The 27,993-nt window shown below is 45.6% G+C and overlaps 1 protein-coding gene across 1 annotated transcript; it reads right to left on the minus strand.

The window, feature by feature from the left end:
• EPDR1 (ependymin related 1) lies at positions 1–27,973 on the minus strand. The gene is made up of 3 exons (XM_049641319.1): positions 27,654–27,973; positions 3,061–3,269; positions 1–1,666 (listed from the first exon to the last, which is right to left on the minus strand). Exons 1-3 carry the CDS (start codon positions 27,950–27,952, stop codon positions 1,470–1,472), a joined length of 705 nt encoding a protein of 234 aa, XP_049497276.1. The 5' UTR covers positions 27,953–27,973; the 3' UTR covers positions 1–1,469.
• Between the last annotated feature and the right edge of the window lie 20 nt (positions 27,974–27,993).

The following is a 27,993-nucleotide window of genomic DNA, read 5'->3' on the forward strand; positions in this document are numbered from 1 at the left end:
TGCGATTAAATCTGTTTATTGAAATAAACTGTAGTACAGATTGGTTTCAGCATGTTATAGATGTCACACGTTTCTCCTACTAACAGATGATAGCCAGATGAAACACGATAGCAGAAGAATCTAGAATAATAAATTTTATTACTGAGACTCTCCCCAGAGGTCAGCAAACCCAACCCAACCCTTGAACAGATGAGGAAACTAAGGACCAGACAGGCTGGCATCGTCCACTCTACAAATGTTTAGGGCACTGACCATGTGCCAGGCACTTACTCGGTGCTGGGCATATAAAAGCTAACACCACGTGGTACCCGTACTCAAGGAGCTCGTAGCCAGGCTAGTGGGCAATAGTGTCCAGTAAGCAGGAAATTAACACACGGCCGAGGCAGTGTTGTGAGAACAGCGTGCTCAAGCTATCGGGGGCACCCGATCCAGGCTCAGGAGCAGCTCTCTGAAGGTCAAGTGCGAGCTGAGCTGGCAGGGATACACGGAGCTCATATAGACAAAGAGGTTGTGAAACAGTGCCCCGGGAAGGCCCGGGTGAGGGAAAGCACAGTGCGTTTCGTTAACCCAAGGAGTTCAAGTACAAAGGAACTCCACTCCTGGATTTTGAAGACAGCAGTCTCCTGACTTCCAATTCGAAGCTATTTGGAGAATACTATCCATCTTTCTAGGTCCCCTGACAAATATGTGGTGATTCGGCACATACATATCAATAGTCTTGCATAGAAAAAGCATACGTGGCTCATGCTTACCCAGGTAAGATTTTCAAACCCTCTTGTTTACAGTGTCTCTTGGAGGAATCATTACTTTGCATTACAGCCTCTCATTTCCTCCCCAAATTTCCATCAGTGGGGTCATGCCATAAAGCCCTTATGTCTGGAAGGGATTTTAAGGAATCACTTTGTCAGTGGCCATGGGAGCAGGAGGCGGGGCTGGGGGAGCAGTCACCACCCCGGTGCGGGCAATAAAGGAGCTGTTATCTGTAGAGCACATAAAAATGTATAGTAAAGCTGACCAAAATCGTCCTGCATTTTATTACCACCACGTGGCAGCAGTCCAGCAGTCCTCAGTCAAGTCAGTAGCGAAACACTCCCTGCCAAGGCAAAGTGCTCCTGCTGACCCCCGCCCGTGCACGCCAGTGCGCTTGGATACACCTGCACAGGCAGAGAGCACACTTAAATACACCTGCACACGCAGAAGCACACAGCGCCCGCACAGGCTGTGCACCTGTCTGAAACCCCCAGGGTTGCCCTCTCTTCCCATTCTTGTCACCATTCTCCAGTCCACTCCCTTCTGTAAACAAAGCTTGAATCGTCAAAAAAATCATATATACAAAGAACCTCTTATCGATGTGCATCTTCCTACAATGATGACATTTATCTCCAGTGAAGGTTCTCGTTTCTCAAAAGCCTCAAATCCCTCTCAAGGTGGGGATGACATCGGAGGCCACCACTTCTGTGCTCACGGGCTTACCAGGAGCAATCCTCACCCATCCTTTCCGGCTGGGCCATCTGGCAGGTGCTCGGCGGGGTAAACACCGAGGGGTCTTTAATACCCAGCTGTATGTCAAAAAACCGCGTGGACAATATCACACTGTAATTTTTGGTGAAGGTTTCCTGGACGGGATAGCAATCCTTGACTGTATAAATGCCAATCCAGGTTTCATCTGTAAGAGAAAGAGAGGGTGACTTAAAAAATTTTTTTTTAATCTTTATTTTTGTGAGAGAGACAAAGTGTGAGCAGGGGAGGAGTAGAGAGAGAGGGAGACACAGAATCCGAAGCAGGCTCCAGGCCCTGAGCTGTCAGCACAGAGCCCGGCGCGGGGCTCGAACTCACAAACCGTGAGATCACAACCTGAGCCAAAGTAGGAAGCTCAACTGACTGAGCCACCCAGGCGCCCCCTGGGGGTGACTTTTTAACGTAGAAGGTAAGGCAAAATGCCTGTGTTGTTTGCTTTCTTTTTCTCTCGTGGGAAAATATACATAAAATTTACCATTGTAACTATTTTTAAGTAGTTCAGTGGCATTAAGTACGGCATTAAGCCATCACCACCTCCATCTCCAGAACTCTTTCATCTTCCCCAGTTGAAACTCTGTGCCCTTTGACACTAACTCCTCGTTCCCCTCCCCCAGCCCCTGGCAACCCCCGTTCCACTCTCTGTCTGGGGGAATGCGACTATTCTTGGCATCTCATGTAAGTGGAATTATATGGTGGTTTTCCTTTGCTGACTGGCTTATTTCACTCAGCGTAATGTCCTCAAGGTTCATCCACATGGTAGCATGTGACAGAATCTCCTTCCTTTTTAAGGCTAAATAATACTCCATTGTCTGTTTACACCACGTTTCGGGGATTCATTTACCTGCTGGGGGACACTTGGGTTGGTTTCCACCATCTGGAGGAATTATTATTCATTCATTCATTGTCATTAAGTATGCTGCTATACACATGGGTACACAAATATCTTCTTGAGTCCTTGCTTTCAGTTCCTTCGGATATACACTCAGAAGTGGAATCGCTAGGTCATATGCTAATTCTACGCTAAACTCAGCGGCGGGGATGGAGGGAACTGTTTTCGCACTGTTTTCGACTGTTTCCCGCAGGCACCATAAAGCCTGTGTATTCGAAACAGCTTCGGGGTGGGCATATGGAAGCACCACCGAGAACAGCTTTCCGTCTATACGCAAAAGCAGACACTCAGAATGACAGGAGAAGATCTGGTCACTGTAACTTCAGGAAGTGATATGGGGACTCGAACGTATACCTTAGACAGACATCTTCTGTGTCCTAGATCTCAGGGTCATTAAACGTCAGAGCCAAGGCTAAGCCCCTAACAGCCAAGGTGGCAGAAAGGTACAGCTGGTGCTGGAAGGCAGAGGTGTTTCAAATGTGATGCGTATACCCTGGAGCTAAACCACTAGCAGATTAAGCACGTGGGGGGGGGGGCATTAAACAATTTGATTAAGCTTGTCAATTTCCTTAACTACCTTCCTTAGTGAACTTAACCTTTTTTCCCATCATGCTTTCTGGGACGCAGCACTTGGATAGTTTTTGAAGCCTTACATGATCTAGCTGACTTTCTGTCGGACCACTCCTGGACGGTGATCTGCTCCTGGGGTCCCCCTATGGAGTACTGGTCCTCAAAGGTGGCATTCTGAGGAATGTCTAGAGGGTCCCAGGGGTCTGTCAGGGTGATCTTGGAGCACTGCTTGGTGGCTTGTTCAATCTGAAACATCACTCCATCCTTATAGAGCAAAATATATTCAAATAATCTGAAAGACAGATATAGAGAGACCATATCAGGACTTTATTGTCAGTCGTCATGCCTTTTGTCAGCACACCATCCAAAGGCCTGCAATATGAATTACTCTTGGAATAGAACAAGCAGAAAAAAACAGTTTGGCTTGTTAATAAATAAATAAAAAACATTTATTTATTTATTTATTTATTTATTTATTTATGAGCACTAGACACTTTGATAACCTAAATACAAAATAATTAAAACTAAGAGTTCAAAACTGAATATTGAATAACTGAGCACCTATTATATGCCAGACTCTGTGCTTAGGCTACAAAATGGGGAAGACGGGGCCCTGGGTTAACGGCTGGTTTGTGACATTGTAGCACAGGGACGCAGGAGGATTTGACCCTTGGCTTGGTTCAGTTCTCCTTGCAGCACTGAATCTGGCATTACTGGGGTGCCCTATGTAGGGCATCGAGAAGATGCTGAGGTCAGACCACACACCTGTGCCCCATTGTCTCAACTGTCAGTCATGAGTAATGGGTTTTGGGGTGAGGCACAGCGGTGTGAAAATGGGGCCCTCCTCCCACATCTGGGGGAGGCTGAGACAAGCAGGCAGAAGGTGAGGGGACCCCAGAACGACTGGTTTCCACACAGTTTGTCCACATGCTCTAGGCCTCGTCTCTCCTGCCCACGTGCACGCCCCATGTGTGGAGCAAGCCAGAGGTGTTCCCAGGCTGGGCCAGGAGTCTGCAGACGCGCCCTGTCTCCCAGCACACGGCCTTGTCACCAATCCTGCATCAATCTTAAAGCTAAGCAATCCTGGTGCTGGGTGAAGCCAACGGTGGGGGATGGGGGGAGGGGGGGTCCTCTGAAATGTGTTTGATCATCAGTCTGAGACTCGGGCCACTGCTGCTGGTCCAGCAGAGTGAGGCTGCAGGCCTTGAACTCACACAGTGAAGAGCCTACAGAGGGTGCTTTCGATGGGCAAATAAAAGACAACCAACATATTATCTGTGGTATGTGAGGCTCACTCCACATCACAGCCTACGTCTGCCTCCAGGGCAAATGTTCACCATCCCAAGTCCGAGCTTAAAAAGCATTTTCTAGAAAAACTATTATAAATGATCACTGTCTATGTGGTCAAAAAATAGTACCACTATTTTAGCGTTATGCTTCCGTTTTCTACTGAGCCAGTATGGAAATGTACACATGACCTCATTTTATAGATTTAGGTATACTTATCCTGCTTCGTTCCAGGAAACACTTGAAATGGCTTATGAGGGTCAAACCCAAGCGCAGACTTTTAGAAATGGGAGTGATCACAGAAAGAAAAGGAAGTGTTCATTTTCTCCGACAGTGCTCCCATAAACGTGGAGCCAACCTCTCATTATAATACACATGCAGGGTTCACACCCTACTGAAAGCCCTTCGAAGGAGATGGGGTTGGACTGTCACTGTCTTCTCATGCCCAGAAAAATCCCTGGCACATCAGTCTAAACATTCGCGTAAGGACACCCAGAGTGCCTGAGTGACTCAGTCTGTTTAGCCTCTGACTCTTGATTTCTGCTCAGGTCATGATCTCGTGGTTCATGAGTTTGAGCCCCGAGTCAGGCTCCACACAGAGCATGAACCTACCTGGGATTCTCTCTCTCTCTCTCTCTCTCTCTCTCTGCCCTCCCCCAGTTGCACATACTCTCTCTAAATAAATATTTATTTAAAAAAAAAAAGGAGTACAAAGACATCCGTATCAATTTTAGAGCACTGTCCATTCATAAACACGGGACTCTGTACAGAGATCCTGTTCTACGATCCTCTCTGACAGCGGGCCCCACAGAACACCGTGTGCCCTCAGAGGTGACTGTCTTCTTTATTCTTCTCCTCACCATCAGCACCCGCCCCTTGTGCCTTCCCAAGTCCCAGGCATTAGCCTAGACAGCCATTCGTCACTTTTGCTGAAACCCCGATGGCGTGCTTCTCAAAGCGTAGTGACTGCCCCCTGGAAGATATGCACCATGGGCGGAAGAGGTGTGGGGTCCTTCCTGAGAACAGCCCTTAGCTCCCAAACCCACAGGTCGCAGAAGGTGGGAGCCTGGCAGCCATTCTGGCCATACATGGGCGGGCTCCCCTCCACGGAGCTTACGGGACCGGAGGTGAACATCCCGCCCAGGGCAAGACCATCAGATCCTCACCCACAAACATGTGGAATTGCGCCTGCACAGGTCATATGTAAACTCAGAAGCTCTGGGAGGCTTTTTCCAACATGTGAACTGAGCAAGAGGGAAGAATGAAGCAGAGAGAGGCACCAGGAAGCGGGGATTCCAACAGCTGGTCCCCCCGGATGCATTCCTGTGTCCTCTGTTGTAATAAACTTTCCTTTCTTCTGCTTGGAACTTTTTGTGTGACTCATAACCAGGACTCATCTCTAAGATAGTTGAGGACTCCGCGGTTTCCACCTAGAGCCCTGGAGAACAGCCACTGGGACAGCTGTGTTGTGTGTCATGCGGTGTCATGGCGGACCCCTGGCCACCTCCGCCTGCCCGGGGAAGCCACCAGCTGGGGAAGGGAAGGGGCAGCGGGAAAGGAATTCTGCCAGCTGCGCCGTTGTCCTGAGGCCAGCTCTGCCCATACACACACAGAGGTAAAATTTAATTTCAAAATGAGAACTCTAGACTTGAAGGAATCGTTACAAAACGTTAACCTTTATTACTTCTGGGTGGTCTGAACACAGGTGTTTGTTACAGTGTTCTCTGTAACTTTTCTGCTTTCAAAATATTTAGTATTTTAAAAAGAGGCCATAATCTGATACCGAGGTTATGTTGACAGTGCCTTAAGTAAGACAGAAAATATTAATTCAACGGGAAACCAAATACAACCGTATAACTGTTTTTTTGTTTTTTGTTTTTCAAAATCCCATATGGGTAGAAAAGCGAGTACTGATCCATAGGCAGTTTTGGAAAAGAAGCTTTTCACAGTGCTGTTGTGGCTTGGGTGTTTATGGGAACACATTCATAGTTCAGACGTAAAGTTCTCCGTCGCAAATAGGATACAGGCTCCGGAGCCTGATAGAGCCATTAGGTCAAAATGCAGAGATCAGCCAGGGTTGAAATGAATCATCTGCCTGGGATGCTGTGCGGGTTATTACCTCCGGAGACCCAAAGGACTGACTGTCTTCAACAGAAACTCAATCCCGGGAAGCAAGATCAAAGCCTGGCTCTAAAGCAAAGGAAGTTGTAAGGATGGGAGTCACAAATGACACCCCCGGGGTGCAAGCAAGGTGAGGTGCTGGAAAGGGCTTGGAGGACAAGGCGGGCAGGCCAGGCCTGGGTCAACAACAGCCTGCAAACTCCTCCTTGCTGGCCAGACCCCAAGCAAAGCACAGTTCCCGGGAGGGCCCTGCCAGGCCTGGGCTGTGAGCGAGGTCAGGCCATCCAGGCCCGGCCAAGGGGTCAGCAGGCTGAGCTCTCACAGCAGCTTCAATGCAGACGCAGGGCCCAGGCAGGGCTCAATTCTGCCGCTCGCCTCGTGGGACCAAGGATTTTTGTTGCTTCTGACAAAATTCTCAGGCTACATTGACCATTTCTGTTGTTTCCTGAAAATCCATTTTCCTAAATATTAGCCTCTACCACCCGCATGTTCTCCAAAACACTGAAAACCTGCAGAAGTTTTAGATCTTTTGAAAATGGATGTCTGGTTTTTGTAAAACGATTCACATTCAAAGTTAAAAAAAAAAAAATCCAAACAGTACAGAAATGGAAAATGAAGTAAAAATTGCCCAGAAACTCGAACTTACAAAAATAACAACTCTTTGCCTCTGTGGCTAAACATATAGTGATATTTTCACTTAAATTTCTTAAAATTGTGGTAAAATAGAACATAAAATTTACTATCTTAAGCATTTTTAAGTGCATAGTTCAATAGTGTTAGGTACATTCATACTGTTGTGCAACCAGTCTCCAGAATTCTTTTCGTTTTGCAAAACTGAAACTCTATGCCCATGAAACAGCTCCCCATTTCTCCCCCGCCCAGCTCCTGGCAACCACTCTTCTCCCTTCTGTCCCTATGAACTTGACTGCTCTACAGACTTCCTACAAGTGGAATCATTCAGTAGCTGTCCTTTTGTGATTGGCTTATTTCACTGAGGATAATGTCTGCAAGTTTCATCCATGTGATAACACGTGTCAGAATTTCCTTCTCTTTTTAAGGCTGATATTCCATTGAATGCATATAGCATATTTTGCTTATCCATTCATCTGTGGATGGATCCTGGGTTGTTTCCATCTTTCGGCTATTGTGAATGACGCTGCTATGAACATGGCTGTGCAAATATCGTACTGAGTTTTCATTATGTGTACTAGACACGTTTTACAAAAATGAGTGAATCTAATGTCTTTTTTAATGGGCGAATATAATGTTCTCTAACCTACACTTTACCTTAATTTTTTTTATTTTAATGTTTATCTTGAGAGAGAGAGAGAGGGAACACAGGGGAGAGGCAAAGAGGATCCGAAGGGGGCAACAGACAGCAACAGACCCAACGCAGAGCTCGAACTCACGAATCATGAGATTACGACCTGATCCAAAGTCGGATACTCAACCGACTGAGTCACCCAGGCACCCCTGAAATATTTTTTAAATGCAGAAGAGTTGAAGGACTAGTACAATGATCACCTTTGTGTCTACCACTTAGATTCAATAATTGTTACATTTTGCTATATTAGCTTTTTCTAAGTATTTGCCGAAAACAAGGACTTTCTGCCTTCTGGCCACACTACCACTATCACACCTAAGAAATTAAAATTCATTCCCAGGGGCGCCTGGGTGGCTCAGTCAGTTGAGCGCCCGACTTCGGCTCAAGTCATGATCTCACGGTTCGTGGGTTCAAGCCCCGCATTGGGTTCTGTACTGCCAGCACAGAGCCTGAAGCCTGTTTTGGATCCTGTGTCTCCCTCTCTCTCTGCCCCTCCCTCGCTCGCACTCTGTCTCTCTCTGTCTCAAAAGTAAATAAACATTAAAAAAATTTTTTAATAAATAAATAAAATTCATTCCCTAATGCCAGCTAATATCTGGCCCATATTCAATTGTCCCCCCAAAATGTATTTTAAACTCTTTTTTAAAAATCAGAATGCAGGGGCGCCTGGGTGGCTCAGTTGGTTGAGCGGCCGACTTCAGCTCAGGTCATGATCTTGCAGTCCATGAGTTCGAGCCCCACGTCGGGCTCTGTGCTGACAGCTCAGAGCCTGGAGCCTGTTTCAGATTCTGTGTCTCCCTCTCTCTGACCCTCCCCTGTTCATGCTCTGTCTCTCCCTGTCTCAAAAATAAATAAAAACGTTAAAAAAAATTTAAAAAAATAAAATAAAAATCAGAATGCAGTCGGGGCGCCTGGGTGGCTCAGTCGGTTAAGCGTCCGACTTCAACTCAGGTCACGATCTCGCAGTCCATGAGTTCAAGCCCCCCGTCGGGCTCTGGGCTGATAGCTCAGAGCCTGGAGCCTGCTTCTGATTCTGTATCTCCCTCTCTCTCTGCCCCTCCCCCGTTCATGCTCTGTCTCTCTCTGTCTCAAAAATAAATAAACGTTAAAAAAAATTTTTTTAAATAAAAATAAAAAAAATCAGAATGCAGTCAAGTCTCAAGCAATATATTTGGTTGTTACGTTTCTACTGTTTTAAAAATCTGGAACACTACTATCTTTTTTATTTTTATTTTTATTTTTTTTTTTTTTAATTTTTTTTTTCAATGTTTTTTATTTATTTTTGGGACAGAGAGAGACAGAGCATGAACGGGGGAGGGGCAGAGAGAGAGGGAGACACAGAATCGGAAACAGGCTCCAGGCTCTGAGCCATCAGCCCAGAGCCCGACGCGGGGCTCGAACTCACGGACCACGAGATCGTGACCTGGCTGAAGTCGGAGGCTTAACCGACTGCGCCACCCAGGCGCCCCTATCTTTTTTATTTTTAATGTGGCCTTTGACTCTCTGAAGATTCCAGATCCGCACATATTCCCCATTCTACATTTTTGTCAGTTTCCTAATTTAACTTGTTCCTCTATATCCTGTCATTCCTCCAAACTAGGCGTGGATTCTAAAGTCTTGATGTGCTTTGGCTAAAGATTCTTGGAAAGAAATTGAGTGGGCTGTGTACCTCCTGGTGCATCACATCAGAAGACAGGTGATGTCCCATGCCACTATCAATGCTACCAACTCTGATCACCAAGTCCTGTCCTTACTCCAGATGCCTTCAGCATAGAGGTGCTTCCCTTCGCAGTTAGCAAGTAATTGATCAGCAATACTTGGTGAAGCTGGGGAACAGCCCGTTAGCCAATAATTGTCACCTCATGGTTTTAGGTAAAACCATTTCCTGAATCAATTGTCGCTGGAGATTGGTAGATTGGTACCAATGGTATAACAAATGACATCTATCTATTTATCTATCAATCACCACCCAGGACGCAAGGATTTTTATGTACTCAATGCACGACAAAGTCATTATTCCATTTGATGCTCAAATTGTCCCAAGTTCCCTCAGTGGGAGCTGCTTCCAGCTGGTATTTGTGGCTTTGATGTGCCCCCTTAGTGTTTGAATGCTGTGTATACATATGCATGTATATGTGTGTATATGTATGTGTATATATATATATGTATGTGCCCGTGTATAAATATGCATGTATATGTGTGTATATGTATGTGTATATATGTGTATATATGTATATGCTTGTGTATATATGTATATATGTGTGTGTATGTGTTTGTGTATATATGCACATGCATCACATGTGTGTTTATGTACACACACACACACACACACCATGTTTTGCTTTAGTGATCTCCTACTCGTGATCACTTAGATTATTTCCACAGTTTGTTAATATTAACAAAGCTGAATATAAATGGAGGTAAACGCTTTTGGCTTTCTCTGTTTACAACTCTATGAAAAGTTTATAGACTGGAATTGTTGGATCAAATAAAATTCCCATTTTATATTTTACAAGATATTGTTTCCCAAAAGGAATTTTAACTGGATGTAGAGCTTCATTCATTTTTTTTTTTTTTTTTTTCATTAGAAAGGTACTGGTGGGCGGTGCCTGGGTGACTCAGTCAGTTCAGCATCTGACTTCCGCTCAGGTCATGATCTTGCCGTCTGTGTGTTGGAGCCCCGCATCGGACACCTACTTCGGATTCTGTGACTCCCTCTCTCTGCCCCTCCCCTGCTCATACTCTTTGTCTCTCTCTCTCTCTCTCTCTCTCTCTCTCTCTCTCTCAAAAATAAATAAACATTAAAACAAATTTTTTTAATTAAAAAAAAAAGTACTGAAAATTTACCCAACTAAGAGCACCTGGGTGGCTCAGTCAGCTAAGCGTCCAACTCTTGGTTTCGGCTCAGGTCTTGATCTCAGGGTTTGAGAGACTGAGCCCCACACTGACAGCATGGAGCCTGCTTAGGATTCTCTCTCTCCCTCTCTTTCTCTGCCCCTCCCCTGCTCTCTCTCTCTGTCTCAAAATAAATAAATAAACATTTTTTAAAAAGTTTGCCCAACTATACTAAGGCAGGGGAAAATCTTTCTGTCTAGTTCAGGGTAAGGTTTACAGACAGCATGAACTTCACTGTAAAAAAAGCTGAGGTGAAGAAATCCAGGTTCCCAATCTACTACTGGTGACCTGCGATCATAATTTTAATCTCCCTGTTTCTCATATGTAAAGAAAGACCAAAAATTTGAAGCTCAAAGTTTTTTATGAAGATGATTTGAGACAGCAGATATAAAATTGTTATATAAATGCAAGGGATTATAGCTTTGTAGAAAAGTGGGTACGTTTACTATCACCCGTTAATGTTTAATAGGGAAACTACGCATTTGACTTGTGTATGTAAGACCAGATCGGCTGTGTAACAAAGAAGGTCTAGTTCATCCAGGTGGGGTGAAGGATGAAGGGGAGACCAATCTTGAATGCGATAGCGGACCCCTCTGTAGCAGCCCTGCAGGCATCTGACCCTTTCTCTCTTGCCTGCCTCTCAATATAGAGGTTGAGGAAGTACACTCATCTACTCACTTCCTTAGTTTCCCTTGGAGCTGGGGGTACAGTTGGTTCTGGCCTTGGAGATATAAAAGGAAGTCTGTTGGGTGAAGAAATGCCCTGGAGAGTTCTCTTTTCCCAAAAAAGCAGACTCCCTGTCCTGCTCTATGTCCTTCATTTCCTGTCTTTGAACATAAGGATATAATGCTTAGAGTGGAGATAGCCATCTTAAAGCCATGAGGCAACAAGTCAGTGCGCCATCTTGCAACTCTGACCCAACATTCTAGAGTAAATGGATGGAGAAGAACCAGGGGCCTTGATGATACTGTTGAGTCAGACCTAGGAACAAGTATCACCAGAATTCTGAGGTAAACTACAACGATCCTCATAGTTTAAGCCCCCATTAGTCAATTTTCTGACACGTGCAGCTGAAAGCACCCTAGATGAAATAAGTAAAATCCACTGCTTTATAGTTATTATCTATCAGATGCTTTTTTTTAACAGCTCTCTGGGAACCCTTCATTCCAGAATGAGCAGGGCCCAAGGATTTGGCTAATCCCAGGACCCACAATACCAGAGCCTGACCTGGGTGTGGAGAAACCTTAATAGCTACTGCCCGTACAGCCAGGAGGCAACTGTTTTTCTGTCTTGAATCAGAGTAGTCAAGGGGAAAAAAATACAGTCTGAGGCAGAGGTTACAGACTGGCAAATTCAGCTGGCTGACACGTTATTAGCTTTTTCCTTTCTTTCTTTTTTTTAACCAGATGAGAAAATACGAGGCTCAGAGAATAACTAAGTAGTAAATAATGTGCCGGGATTGGACTCCAGGTCTGATCTCCTATCAGATTTGTCCTAATTCACTAACACTGTGATTCTTCCCATCCACGTATAACTGCTTGGCCATCCAAGATATCTTAAATTACAGAAAAGGGAGTGTACAGATATTATATTGTGATTTCAAAAGGACTTTGGCTTTTATGGAAGAAATTGGACCAACTCTGGATTCGTTTAATATGCAATATAATATATTAGCAATTCATGCCAGCTCTGTGACTCGAGGCCGGAAGAATGGAGCTTCGGCCACTTGCCATTCTGGCGTGTACCGGGATTGAGTTACACCCTACAGTAATTATGAGACATAAAAGAAAAACGCTATTTCAAAATTGTTGTGTTAGACACAAACTCATTGTGTAGGCTGATACCAACCACATACAACAAAAGGAATATTAAATTACTTGAGAATGCAGCCCGAGGAAAAGTAAAATCAAAGAATAATTTTGCATGCAATTTAAGAAGCTGTAAGGTGACGGGCCTCCACTGCTTGGATTCTAGTTCAAAAGAGGAAAAGCCTGCTCAAGAAATTGAAGCGGTTTTTTTTTCCCCCAAAAATGTTTCAGGAGGAATACTGGCACAGGCATATATTCTTCCCGCTGATGGAAGATAATGAAAAATTATCATGAGACAATAGTTCAAGTTGTCTTTTTTTTTTTTTTTCAACATTAAAAGAAAGATCCTCATTAGCACCAAGGTACCCATGTTGCCATGGTACATAGTGATTTCTGGAACTACGCATCAGAAGGTATTAAGAAGGTTGGGAGGGTACAAGGACAGTCAGGTTCATACCGTCAGCACTCCGCTTTTCAGTAGAAACTTATCAGTTGCCACTGTGTGTAAATATGAACACAGACATTCTTCCAGCTAACGTTAATGACTCTAAAATATAAATCTTATTTTTTATCTTCACTGGGATTTGGGATGATACTGAATTTAAGAAAAAAAAAAAAAAAGAATATGTGACCACAAAGATAGCTCTCTAATGAAAAACATGATTATCAAAATAGAAAATGTAGCAGAGATGATACAGAATGCTTGGGCTATAGGAAACAAACAAACAAACAAACAAACAACAGAACAGCACATTAAAAGGTATGATTCCAGAACTCTAGGAAAAACATAGGAAGGGATGAAAAGGCTAATGGAAAGATAAGAAATCAGGGCGCCTGGGTGGCTCAGTCGGTTGAGCAACCGACTTTGGCTCAGGTCATGATCTCGCGGTTTATGAGTTCGAGCCCCGCGTCGAGCTCTATGCTGACAGCTCTGAGCCTGGAGCCTGCTTCAGATTCTGGGTCTCCCTCTCTCTCTGCCCCTCCCACACTCATGCTCTGTTTCTCTCTGTCTCAGAAATAAAGAAACATTAAAAAAAAATTTTTTTACAAGTTAAGAAATCTGGGGGAACATGAGGCACCTGGGCGGCTCAGTTGGTTAAGCATCCAACTTGGGCTCAGGTCACGATCTCATGGTTTGTGAGTTCGAGCCCCGCGTCGGGCTCTGTGCTGAAAGTGTGGAGCCTACTTCAGATCCTCTGTCACTCTGTCTCTCTCTGCCCCTCCCCTGCTCTCTCTCCCTCTCTTTCTTAGAAATAAATAAATATTAAAAAAAAGAAATTTGGGGGGAACAGATGTAAGAGAACCAATACATGTAAGTAGAGAGATATTCTAAAGGAACAAAGAGAATGTCTTCCCTCTTGCTTGGAGAGTATCAAGGCTCCAGAAACAGCAGATGAAATTTCCTCTAGAGCTAGACATAGCCTGGAGATGTTAATGATGTTCCAGGATAATAATAGAAACAACCGACAAAAATTAGGGCAGAAAAAAAATTATTAAAACTAAACGAAAATCAGTTTGGTATCAGACTTCTCTTCTAGAGCTCTAAATGCCACAGCAAATTTTAAACAAAAAATACCATTATTACCCAATGAACTGCTTATTTATTTTGAGAGAGACAGAGACAGCATACGTAGGGGAGTGATAGAGAGAGAGAGAGAGAGAGAGAGGGAGAGAGGGAATCCCAAGCAGGCTCTGCACTGCCAGCACAGAGCCTGACACGGGGCTCGAACTCAGGAGACTGTGAGATCATGACCTGAGCCAAAACCAAGAGTCAGGTGCTTAAGTGACTAGGCCACCCAGGTGCCCCTATTATCCAATGAATTGTATACACCCCAAAGTTACCATTATGCAAAATAGCAATAAGTAGATGTTCTCAGACATTCAAACTTTCTGGAAGTATACCATGGCACCAGTACCCTTGCGGAGGAAAATTAATTGAATACATTTTCTAGCTGACATAAACATGAATCAAAATAAAGGATTCAGGTAGATAAGAATATTAGCATAAAAGAAATTGCAGCAAATAATAAAAGGAATAAAATAATCTACGTTTCTTTTGTGGCAAAGCTACTTAGAAGTTTGTACAAACACTCACAAAATAAAAAGTCCTCTGTGCTTAACAAGTGAAGAAGTTGACCTTATAGAGGCTTGACTCAGCCTAGTGAAAGAAGGAAACACTAGAAACCATCCAAACACTTTAAATTCTTTTCGACATAGTGAGTGGGACCTAAGTAAACACGCGTCCTTTACAAAAGAAATTGTGTTCTGGTGACAGAAAAGTGGATTCCCAAGTTTCACCCTCTAACTCCTTAGGGGAACTGAGACATCAAGAGGGTGGCTCCTTGGGGGTCCTCAGGGCAAGCCAGACAATACATGGCGCTGGATGGGGCGGAGGGGGGTGAGGGGGGATCATGATCCAAAATACAGTGTATGACAAAGGGGATGGGTAGAAGGCTCAATTCAGAGAGAGAGGACTCCCACATGCAGAAGAAACACATAAGCCACATCAGAACACGGTGCTCAACATGGCATTTCAGTGGATATTAAATCTGGAGCAGATTCTCTCCCCAGCACCTCTCCTCCCCAGAGGGTGAGCTGGTAAAACTGTCTACTGGTCCACTGCCCTGTTCCAACTCAGAGAACTCCATGGTTTCTCTGGCATCTTCCTCAGAGGAACATCTGCCTTTCACAACTTGATTGGATAATCAGCTCCTTGGTGAGACATTCTGGGAAGAAGGATTTATAATTCCTGGGAATATAAAATGTATCTCGCAGTAAGGGACTCGGTGAGGTGGTGGGGGTGGGAGGACTGTTTTAGAAGCTTTGGAGTCAATGCAGATGGTCTCGCTTACCACAGTCCTCCCTGCAAGTATTTTCAAGCCAACTCAGGAGGCCTGGCATTCATCAGGGGTGAACCTGGATGCCATGTCAACTAGCATGGTAGTTCAGGGTGCCTCATACATTCCTCCTAAGTTACATCTCACCTGTAGCTGATGATGCTATGCCAGCCCAAGAAATTGATGTGCCCTTGGCCCTGTACCTCCACCATCTTCCCATCTGACAGCATCTTCCTTGGCAACTTCTGAGATGCTCCAGAACAGCAGGTTCTCTGGGTTCTATGATCTGAGTGTTTGAGTCCCTCCCCTAACCCTACCAAACTGATATTGAAAACCTAATGCCCAAGGTGATGGCAGGAGGACTGAGGTCTCTGGGAGGTGATTAGGTCTTGAGGGTAGAGGCTTCATGGATGGGATTAGTGCTCTTATACAAGAGGCCCCAGAGAGCTAGCTGGCGCCCTCCACCATGTGAAGATACAACGGAAGGTCTACGACCAGAAGAGGGCCTTACCCAACCATGCTGGCACCCTGATCTCAGACATCCACCTTCCAGAACTGTAAACAATGAACTTCTGTTGCTTATCAGCCACCAGGTCTCTGGTATTCGTTACAGCAGCCTGAACTAAGACACTGTAGGAGCTTGGAGGAGTTACTTTGGTGCCTCCTCTCGGGCAAACTGACGGTTCTCACTCATTGGCAGAGCTCACACTCTGGAACTTTCCCAGTTGATCTAGTGTCAGCCACAACAAAAGCAGCCTTCCGTGAATGGGGCAGCACAGCCTTTTTGTCCAACGACAGCTGCCTCCTATTTAGAAGCCCTCTGTCCAAAAGCTTCCCCATTGTTTGGAGGGTCTGAGGGCCAGGGGGGCACCCTGCTGGGGGTCAGATTCCTCACACGGCCTCTCCCTTCAAAGAGGCACTGCTTCTGAAGGAAGCCATCAGCGCTTGGGAAACTCTCAATGCCCATATGAGGGAAAATTCTCCAAAACCAGGACTGTGGAGCAAGAGAAACACTGAAGATAGTGTTTGATGAGGGAAGAGCTGGGGACTAGCTCATGGATGAAAGGAACCCGGAGGATCCATTTCTGGAGGTCCTGGTATGCTCTCCTAGGTGGGATCCACCTCAAGCCTGCTTACAGACCTTTTCAAAATATGGGTGGGCACTGCCATTTGGTGTCAAGAATTGTTCTGGACAAAAGAGATACATGATGTAGAATACGATAATTAATAAACCATGAAACCATTCCATAAATCCACAAGTTGATTGTTAAACATGTAATCCTGAGGGAAAAGAAAATACAAATGCAGAATATTGGGAAGAAGAAAAGGATATTGATAGGTAAGGTGGAGTTGTTTCAGAGTTCGGAGAACATCACATACAAATGTATTAGGGTGATAAATATAATCTTGATGAAATGGAAGATTTTCTAGGAAAATATAAATAACCAAAACGAATGCAGAATGAAGCATGCAATTAAGTGAATAAATAACCAGAGGGGGGTAAAAAAAAACTCTTACAGAGGTCTAGTGAGATCTTAGATCTTTGATGTTTAAGAGATCAAAGAGTTACTTCTCCAAAAGGAGTTGGGTCCTAATGGTTTCGGGAATTAATGTTTTCCAACCTCAAGGCTATACAGCAATAGAGACATATAGAAAGCTTGCCAATTCTTTTATCATTTTACAAAGCTTTTTCTACATTAAAATACAGAAAGAAAATTAAAAACTAAAACACAAGCTGAATTGTGGCTGTGGATTAAAACCACATCTTAAATATTAGTGAGTCAAATCAGGCAGACTATTAAAAGACTAATACATAACGATAAATTAGAATTTACTTTAGGAGAGCCAAGTTGGTTTAACGTAAAGCAATCTATTAGTACAAACCACTAGGTTGGTGAAGTTTCATATCCATCCCAATTAGAATAAATTCTTTATAAAATAGGTCAGAAAAATATTTACTGAACATGATGGAGTGTCTTAGTTAAACCAACAGCCCATAAGAGACTTACATGTAAAATTTCAGAAACAGTCACAACACAGTGAGAGTCACTAGGGCTGTGACAGCACCACAGGCATGTCATTTTGCCCTTGTTTTTTCTTTATCATATTAGAAATCATTAAAAAAATTAATTAGGCTCCTGGGGCGCCTGGGTGGCTCAGTCGGTTAAGTGTCTGACTTGGGCTCAGGTCATGATCTTACTGTTCATGAGTTCGAGCCCTGCATCAGGCTCGCTGCTGTCAGCCCAGAGCCTGCTTTGGATTCTCTGTCCCCCCCTCTCTCTGCACCTCCTTTGCTCTCTCACTCTCTGTCAAAAATAAATAAACATTTTTAAAAATCTTAAAAAAAAAAATAGCTGCCTACAGGCATGAGTGTGGGAAACATGACCACTCACATTCTGCCAGCTGAAATATCTGCCAGGTGGAACAATTTCCTGAAGGGCAAAGTCGTCACAACTTAAAAATGTGCAAATCCCTTTTCTATCATTTTCTTACCTAGGAATGTATCCAAAATGCGTTAAAAAATGGTACACGTAGAACTGCACACAAATACAAGGTTATACATGTAGTAGTCTATATAGTCCTCCCTGCAAGTATTTTCAGGCAAACTCAAAAGGCCTTGCATTCATGATGGCTGAACCTGGACGCCTCGCCAGCTAGTCTGGTGGTTCATGGCCTCATAAGTCATGGGTTTGTGGTTCATCCCTCCTAAGTTCCATCTCACCCATAGTTGATAATGCTATGTGGACAATAGAGAGGAAAGATACATAACTATCCCATAATAAGGGACAGCTTAAAGAAGCTGTGCTCTATCCATTAGCTAGAATACCACACAGTCATCAGAAATGGTTCTGCTGGGGCGACTGGGTGGCTCAGTTGGTTGAGCATCCGAGTCTTGATTTTGGCTCAGGTCATGATCCCAGGGTCGTGGGATCATGCACTGAGCATGGAGCTTGCTTGAGATTCCCTCTCTGTCTCTCTCTCTCTCTCTGCCCCTCTCTCTCTCTCTGCCCCCTCCCCCACTTGCGCTCCCTCTCTTGCTCTCGCAAATAAATAAATAAACATTAAAATAGAAAAGAAAGAAAGAAATGGTTCCGTTGATGGGTACTTACAGCATGAGAAACATGCACAGCATTTTGTTAAATAAAAAAAAATGCAGACCATGTTTCCCTCTTAATTTCAAAATTTCATACACAGGAGTAGGAAAAGAAATCCAGAAGCACATGCATCAGGGTTCTTAAGTCTATATGGCGGGACTACAAGCGATCTTTATTCTGCTCTTCTGTGTTGTCTAGATTTTCCACCATGAACACGTATAACGCTAGTCGTCCCAAAGCCATCAAAACGGTGTTTACTTGCTCAACACACATTAACTGAGTCTTACGATATACCAAGCACTTCCAGGTGCCGGGGTTTGGGTGATCGGCCAAACCAATAAAGTTCTCTCACTGGCGGAGGAGAGATGGACAATAAACACCAAATGAACTGACCAGACGATGTCACACAGGGATCACGCCCTGAGGAAATCAGAACAGGATGTGACGGAGAGTGGCTGGTGGGGGGCGTCGCAGTAGGTTCCTCTGAGGAGATGGTGAGCTGAGACCCGAAGGAGGAGACGCCAGTTCAAAGATGAGAGAAGGGGACTAGTCCGTATGGATGAGCTTGCCCAGTGTGTTGTTCAGTGAAAATAAGCCTGTTGTGAAACAGTATGTGCTACGGTATGCGTGCTGGGCATCTAAAAATCTCCTAGGCTATTCGGAAGATGTAGTCTTACTGGTTGAGCAGTTATGGGTAACTTTTTTCCTCTTTGCCTATCCTTCTACAATAGATATATATGTCAGCGTTATTAGTCATCCCCTCATTCAAATATTCCCCCCAAAATCTGATTCTGTGGTGCTAGAGATACAGCAACAACCCAAGCAAAAGTCCTAACAATGGAGCCTTGTTTGGGGCAAGGGGAGGCAGAGGAGATAAGAAAACAGGTTGAAAAAACATTAAATAGTAAGTCAGATAGCGGTAAGCATCTTGAGCATGTAAGGCAGTGACGCGGAGTGTAGGAGAATGTTGGCAGGAGAGACCGTCGAATTTGGGAAGGGGCCATGCAGCTTTTTAGGGAAAAGGCCTTCTGTGCACAGGAAACAACAACACAAGTGCCAGCAGCGGGGGAGCGAGCTGGCAACCAGGGAGGCTGCAGGACAAGGTCAGGGACAAGGGATGGAGGGGGTGGGAAGCAGACCCCTTAGGGCGGCCAGGCCCGTGTAAGGACATTTACCCTCAGACACAGAAAGGCGTTGGAGGGTTTTGATCAGACAAGCGATATGATACAATATTTTTAGCAGAATCATCATTCAAAGGTGGCGTGCTGAGAACAGAAAGGGGGCAAAGGTCGAAGTAGGTGGACCCATTAGGAGCCTAGTGCCAAAAGCCCAGGCAAGAACGATGAGGGTTTGACCCTCAGGTGGTAGCGAACATGTGGTCAGATGGTGAGTCTCTATCAAAATTAGAGTCAATAGGATTTGCTTTATGGATTACTTGTGGCATGTGGGAGAAGAAGAAATCAGAGATGGCCCTAAGAGCTGGTCCTGAGCAAATGGAGTTGCAGTTAGCTGCACTTTAGAAACCTGCAAGAAGAATGATTTTTGATTTGCTTGTTTGTTTGTTTTCAGGGGAGGCATCGGTTTGGAGTATGCTGAGTCTGAGATGACGGTCAGAGATCCAAAGGAAGAGGTCAACTCAGGATTTGGATGTAAAGGTTCAGGGGAGAGGACACAGGACTCACGGGGGAACTCAAGGCTGGAGACACACGTGTGGGAGTCCTCCATGCAGAGATGCCATCTAAAGCCATGACCTAGCTGAGGGCACCAACAGAGGGGTGTAGACAGATAAGTAAAGGGAAGGAGGGGCACCTGGGTGGCTCAGTCGGTTAAGCGTCCGACTTCACCTCATGTCATTATCTCATGGTTTGTGGGTTTGAGCCCCGCGTCGGGCTCTGTGCTGACAGCTCGGAGCCTGGAGCTGCTTCGGATGCTGTGTCTCCCCTCTCTCTCTCTCTGCCCCTCCCCCACTGATGCTCTGTCTCTCCCTGTCTCTCAAAAATAAAAATAAAACATTTAAAAAATTGTTTAAAAAAAAGAAAAAAAGTAAAGGGATGGAAAGCCTGCGCCCTGGGACATTCTACCATCAGTGGTATGCAAGAAGGGGAGGAAGAGCAAAAGGAACTGAGAAGAAAAGGAAATGACGTAGAAGAAAGGACACCGGCAGAACGTGGGGTCCTGAAGACCCTGTGAAGAAAGATATCAAAATGGAGGAAATGAGCACCGTAAAAGGAGGACTGATAAAAGATCATTTGATTAGTAACGGGTTGCACTTGAGCAGAGCAATCTCAGCAGAGGTATGATGCTCTAAGTTTGGTCGGAGGGGGTTCAAGGGAGCAGCGGGGAGGGGGCGCGAAAATTGGATTTAGCGTGAGATTTGCTTTAAATAGAAGGGGAGCATGGTGTTTCAGCTGGTGGGATAAAGAGAGGAATTTTTTTCTTTAAAGATGGGTAAAATAAAAGAAATTATAAAGGGGAAACTAGAAGATTTTTACTGGAATTGGGGAAATAGAAGACAATCCCATTCATTCCAGGAAAAACAAACCACTAATTGGTAGAATATTTTCAGATCTTCGGGCACTGTGCCCCCGACCGCCATCTTCGAGGGCAGAATCAGGAAGAAACAGCTCAAGGTTGACGGAGAGAAGTAAAGACGCTTTCACAAAAGTTGGGGGACCACCTCTGGCTTCTAGTTATAAGTTGGCCTTACACCCCACCAGCCCTATTACTGTGTGGGGCTTGTCTTCCTTGGCACTAAATGTTCCTCACTGCCTGCTTCTCCTTTGCCTCCCAGCATCAACTCTCTGAAATCCAGGGTCAACACACCCACTGAATTAAGACTCAAAGCAAACTTTACAGGCTTCCAAGAACATCTCTTCCTTGAAGAAAAACTCACTTTTGCAAATCAGCATGGTTTATTTTCGAGGATCAAAAGGCCACAAGCAGTCAGACTTCCTGAGCTAATAATAAAAGAAAATGCTGGCTCTTGATCTCAGCAGAGAGCAAGAGGAGGGAATAAAGGCAAAAAAGAGTCATTCTGAAATTCTGAAAGGCATGATTTCTTAAGATGGAAGGCCTCATCTATGCAAAACAAGGTTGGTGATGAAATAAATCCACGGAGCCCTTCATATGAATTTACTTCCCCCAGCCACACAGAAGCATTCTGAGGATTTACAACCATACCACCCTGAGAAATCCAAAAGAAGGCAAACATATAAAAAAACATAAACTAATCTTTGCCTTCCCCTCGTTCAACAATGTCGTCTAAAGTCACAAGGGAGGGCCAAGCAAGAGAGCCATCTGCATGGCCCGGCCTAGGGTGCAGAGCCCAGTGCGGTGAGGAGGGCACCCATGTCGGGAAGGGACATCACAGCAATGCACCATCAGTGACCTACTCCAACTGAATAATGGGAGCCAGTTTTCTCTGAGAAGGGGCCTACGAAAACAAACCATGTGGTAGCGGGGTGGAACTGGAGGTTCTAGGCAAACACATATATGGATCAGAACCAGAAGCTTAGCAACGTATGTACATGTAAATCTATGTGTATGTGTATGAGTGAGTGACTGTGTGTGTGTGTGTGTGTGTGTGTGTGCATGTGTGTGTGTTCAAATCTACATCCCCTTCCTTTGTCCACTGAGAGGGGTCTGGGAGCACAGCCACCTAATAGCCATGAGCATAATGAAAGCAGAAATCTTGGCACCCAAATATTATCCTCCAGTAAAAGTAACCAGAGCTTCTTGAGAAATGGCTCAAATCTTGGCTTATTCCAAGACTCTAGCAGAGAGAGTACAGATGGTTTGGGGATGTCTTATGGTGGCAAAAAAAAAAAAAAAAAAAAAAGAAAAAAAAGTGCTCAAAGAATGAGAGGTGCTTGTTAAAAGAACATAAAAGCCAACTTAGAACGGTGCCCACTGGCCAGATCTGGGACAATGTGAACATCAAACCAAACAATGAGAGCAAATGCATCACAGTGAGAATCCTTGAAGGTGTGCTGATATAAGTAAGTGAATAAATTCGGTGTCATGAAAAATGGGATGTGTACGTGGTTTTAAAATATCTCCCTACAAAATACTTATTCATTACAAAGTGAAAAGGTGTCACTTGACGCTGAAGAAACTTTGCAGCCATCAGTTAACCAAGCGACAAGCGATCAAAGAGAACCAAGTGATCACAGGGTACAGCAAGAACAGAGTACTACCTCTGTGATACTCCTGCCGCGGGTGAATAACTAGAATATCAACGTAAGGAAACTTTCAACCAAAAACCCAAATGTGAGGAACATTCTACCAAACAACTGGTTTGTCATCAAAAGTGCAAGAAAGACCGAGGAACTGTTCCAGACGGGACACCTAAATGCAACGCTTGAATAGAAACTGGGTCCTTTTTGCGATACACAACATAAAAGAACAACTGCATTTCAGATGGTAGAAATGAATCCGTGTTAATTTCCTGATTCTTAGGGCTGCGTTGCAGTCACGCGGAAGAATATCCTTGTTTGCAGGAAATCATGCTGAAGTATCTGGGGGTCGTGGGGATATCAAGTGGGCCACTCACTCTCGAATGATTCAGGGGGAAAAAGTGGCTGTGTACTATCACTGTGACCTTTCTGTAAGAGCGGGATGGTTGCAAAATAAAATAAAACTCGATATTTGGAGGGAAAAAAAAAACCCTTATCCTGTTGTTGAAACACAATGATCGTTGGAGTTACCTAGTGTGATAACAGCCTTTGGAATTAATCTTTCAAAGCAGATACGTGGAGGAACACTCTGGAAGCAGTGCTATTCATGCCCTGGTGTACTCGGGGCTCCCACTCAGAGGAGAGCCTTCTGAGTTTGCAACCAAAGCATTTAAGGGTGGCCCCTCTTTCCTCTACCCATTGAACACAGGTATAGGTGAAGAAGAGAAGAAAGAAAAAGCATTTTGGTTTTATCTACACAAAGGGACAAGCTGAAAAAAAAATTAGGATCCATGTCAAGTTCATTGTATCATGGTAGAAACAGGAATCAGCCTGATGTAATAAAAGCACGATTAGTATCATTAAATCATTAAATGATTAGTATCATTTAATCTCTAAGGACGAAGGCCTAAGAGTATTTAGTATAAACATTGTAGATCATTAGAATTAAATTCAAAGATGAAAAGCTGATATCCTGAGAAGTAAGGGATCGCATTGCAAGTGGTGAAGCCAGGGCTAGAGGCCATGTCTGGCAACCCATGACTTTCTCACTGCATGTCCGTGCTCTCTACACAACACTGTGTGGCTTTCTCTAAAAATACAAAACAGAAATGATATTCTGCTCTCCAAGAATAGAATTCTCAGGGAAAACTGAGACTGACATGAACTGATCAGAATTTGAATGAGAATCTATTTTCTTTTCATCTTTTACCCGTCCCCCCACCCCACCAAAATCCCTGAACCTGTAGGACTGGTAGTCAAATAGTCTTCTAAGATATGATCCCTACCATACCCAGGCATATTCTCTTAACCCCTCTCTGCTCACTCTGTATCAGTAGCACCATTAATTCCAACCGCCAAGCCACCATTTTGTAAGTGGGCGCGGTAAGCTACTGGTGGCCCAACAAAATTCATTCAGTATCCCACACTGCTTCTTCCACAAAATTCAACACATTCGCTGAAATATGAAAATAATCTTCTTTCTTTTCCTGGGTCTTCCAGATGTAATACTTGTGAGTTTAGCCAAGGAGTCAGGAAGGATTGTTGGAAGAAGAAAACAAAATAGTATCAATTACTAATATTTCCCATTCTCTGCTGAGGCTGTCTTATCTGAAGCTTATAAAGTTGTTTAATCTTTTCCATCATCTCAGGGAAAAGAGAGCATGGAAAATCCCACTGATAGTTACTGTGGAATGACTAGGATTTTCCATAACTATCTGGATGCAAAATAAAAATCTTAAGAAGTTGATCCAATTCTAAAACTTACTTCTCAGCTTACTAATAAATATGAAGAGACAACCCATCCATATTTTCTTCAAATAACATCTGGTTTCTTGGCCGGACTGCTAATACCTGAAAAAGTTTCTGAGTTTATTCCAGCAAATCTACATTTAAAGAGCTTAAAAATGCATTTACGCACTTAAACATTCTTTTCTACATCTGACGTAAGGCCAGAGATGGGACTGTGAGACGGAACCTCCCCAGGAAACTGGGAAGATGGGGAATAAAATTGCCTTCTAAAAACTAAACTGTGAAATCAACAATTGATAGGTCAGGACAGAGAAATGAGAAATCACCGCATGGGGACAAAAACCTCTAGGCCAGCAAGATTTGGCTGCAACCCCACTAAAGACATAACACACACACATAAAGGCTATAGCAATCGATCATGGAGTCAAAGATGAAGAAGGGTTGCTAAGACAGCCTGAGCAGTACTCACCAAGACTCCATGCGGAGTGGAGGGAGTCTGGACCAGCAGGGCTGGGGTAGCAGAGAACCAGTGACAAGACATCTGTCTGGTGGAAATGAACGCATCACTTAATCTCAGCCCCATTACCCTGGGCTGGCCTGTCTCCTTCAGGATGGAAAGCTCAACATTGCGCATACAGCCTGGCCTGGAGCAAGCAATCATTAGATTCAGTGACTTGGCTCCCACTTTTTGCTCACAACCTCCTGATTATAATTTGGCTTGCCTACAGGGAGAGAATGACCTCGTCTTGTGGATCTGAGCATTCTGGCCCTCATGCCAGCCATAGCACTCACTCAAATATACGTTTTAGCTGTTAAGCCTGCTTCCTGTGAGTCAGCTCCCAAAGGAAGGGCCCTTGATCAAGTTTCTGAGCCCACGGGCTGGCAGCGAGTCTCTGGGCCAGGGTCAATTGACCAGGCGGGCCACGTACAGCTGCAGCCACCTACTGAGCACCTGGTATGTGTCATACACTGTGCCGTGTGCTTTACATACTTGAACTGGTTGAAACGCCAGGACACTCCAGTAAATTAGACACCACTGATATTCCCATTTTGTAAATGAAGAAACTGAGGCTCACAACGCTTTAGCAATTTCCCCCAAAGACCCGCCTCAGGACGCTTGCACTCCACCCAGCTTTATCCACCTCTGAAGCTTAACCTCTTACATGGTGAAAATACTACCTCTGTGGGAATGGACCCTTACCTTTCTCCTGGCCACACTACTCTGCTTCAGCAGTGTACTCTGGGCCATTCCAGTCGGGCTGCAACACGACCTTGTTCATCAATACACCACTACTGTGCCAGCCTGCCCATCAGGGCGCTAAAGGTTAGCGATTTCTCCTGGATCAGAAGCGCACAAAGCCAACCCTATCTCCGTGAACGGCACCGGTATCTCTTTCACGCCATCAGAAGCCAAAAATGGCCACCTCTCCTTGACTCTTCTCTCTCCTCACCTCCTCTGTGGGTAAACCCCTTCCATACTTCCCTAACGAGTCCGCTTCTCACGGCCTCCATGGCCGCTACCCATCTTCCACCCGGACCTTGACCAGAGTCTCCTAGATCACGTGTTTGCCTCCACTCTTGCTCTCCTTTATTCGAAACCATACGCCCAGTGACTAGTCCCTAACGCAATTATGACATTACACTGTTTGAAAATCCTTCAGTGGGTCCCAACCTCTCCACATCCTCTGTCTGCAGTCCTAACAGTGATCCGTCTGCAGTTCTTGGAACGCATCCAGCCCTGTGTGCTCCAGAATGTCCCGGAATATACCCGCAACCCCCCCCCCCCCCCCCCCCCCCCCCCCCCCCGCCCCCGGCAGTCTTCCCTTCTCCGGTCACTGGCACTGGCTTTGAGACTCACTCATGCTTCAGCTCCCACAGGGAGCCTGGGTTAGCTGCCCATCTTATATCCTTCATCTCACCAAGTGGAAATTTTCCTCGTGTGACTCCAACCCCGGACTGTGACCTCCCTGAGGCCCAGGACCCGCGCTGTTTGAACAAAGTGCTTGCCATGAAAAAAATGCACGATGAATGAATGACAGCCTGGTAATATAGCACAGGTGTCAGAAACCACCCAGCTTCCTCGAGTCCCAGCTGTGGGGTCTTGAAAGAAACATGTTGAATCTCCCTAGACCTCAGATTCTCTGCCTATAACACAGAGATCCATAAAGCTTCCACTGGTAAACTGTTGTAAGATTTGCACGTAACACATGGAGAGTCCTCAGCACTGTGCCAGGTGTATAATAAACGCTCAAACATTGGTTGTTGCTACTATGTCCTTTGAGACGGAACCAGAATGTTCTTTAAAGGCCTCAGAGATATTCCCAGGCCCCCATGGTGACTCAGCTGCTCCAGATCTCCTCAGGACTCATGTTTTACCTTTCCAAATGCATTAGCTCCCATTCTCGAATATACTGCTCTGAAAGGTTCTGTTCCCTCGGTACTTCCTTCAAGATTTGCCCCAGATCTTACTGCTCTGGCCCTTAAACCATGGAGGTCACATGCTACCACCTGATGATGCAAATGCCACACAGGGGGGCCCGCATAACCCCCCCCCACACACACACACACATACGAATTTCCACAGGAAAGCTGTGGAGTTGACAGGTAGTGATCCCAAAATAGAAATCAGGTCTTAAACGGGGCAGGAGCAACAGGAGGTCTCAGGAAGAGGACGTCCATTGTCGCAGCAGACGTGGAAAGGTGAATCATGGGACCAATGGCCTTGAAAAAAAAATGGCATCGCTCCTCCCTGGAATATTGTGCAGCTATTTAAAATAGCTCGGCGGGGGGAGGGGGGGCAGCCAATAAAATGGCAAATAAGAACGCATAAGTGAGCTTGTATAAAGAAAGATCATGGTTTCTAATCACAGTGTGTGAAACTTGCTTTAGAAAAATTTAACGAAGTTGACCAAAATGTCACTTGTTGTAACGGGGTGATGATATTTTCTTTGATTCCCCACACCTTTTGCAGTACTGCCCTATGCTTTTAAAATGCAACAAGAATTCTTAAAATATACACATCCTGCGCGCCTCCCTCGCAGATGGCTCCTGGAAGAGAGGAGATAGTGCAGGTGACACGCCCTAGGCTGAAGGGGGCTCCGAGAGCCTGACTCAGCAGCGTGCGGACCTGGGCGAACCTGGGCCCCGGGACGCCGGGATGCGATCCCACCCCTACCTCCTTGTTCACCCGCCACCGCCCCGCTGGGGATCTCAGAGCGCAGTGGGGCCAGCCCTCCTCCCAGCCCCCCAAGCGGGCTGGCCCCGGCCACCCTCCCCGCGAAGTTTCTCCTCGGTAAGAGGGAGGCGCCGCCAGCGGCTGGAAATCTAGCGGCCCGACGCGGCCCCCGCGACCTCGCCCCCGCCGCCCGTCCCGCGGCCCCCGTACCTCTTGCAGGGGATCAGCGCCTTGCGCTCGTCCAGCACCCGCACGCGCTGGTTGAGCCCGTCGTAGGAGAGGAGGGCGCGGCTGTTGCGCCCGGTGCTCTGCCGGTACAGAACCTGGCGGCCCTCCCACTGCTGCGGCGCCTGGCACGGGCGCGGGGTCCCCGGGGCGCCCCCGGCCCCCGCCCCCAGCGCCGCCGCCCCCAGGGCGCAGAGGCCGCCCAGCGCCCAGATCCAGAGGCCGCCCCGCAGCCAGGCGCCCAGGGCCCCGCGGGCCACGCGGAGCGGAGCGCGCCCCAGCATCGCCGTCCGCCGCGCTCGCCGCCCCCCACGAGGGCCGGCGC

This window comes from Panthera uncia, chromosome A2 (assembly GCF_023721935.1).
Source record: "Panthera uncia isolate 11264 chromosome A2, Puncia_PCG_1.0, whole genome shotgun sequence".
In the NCBI taxonomy this organism is placed as follows: domain Eukaryota; kingdom Metazoa; phylum Chordata; class Mammalia; order Carnivora; family Felidae; genus Panthera; species Panthera uncia.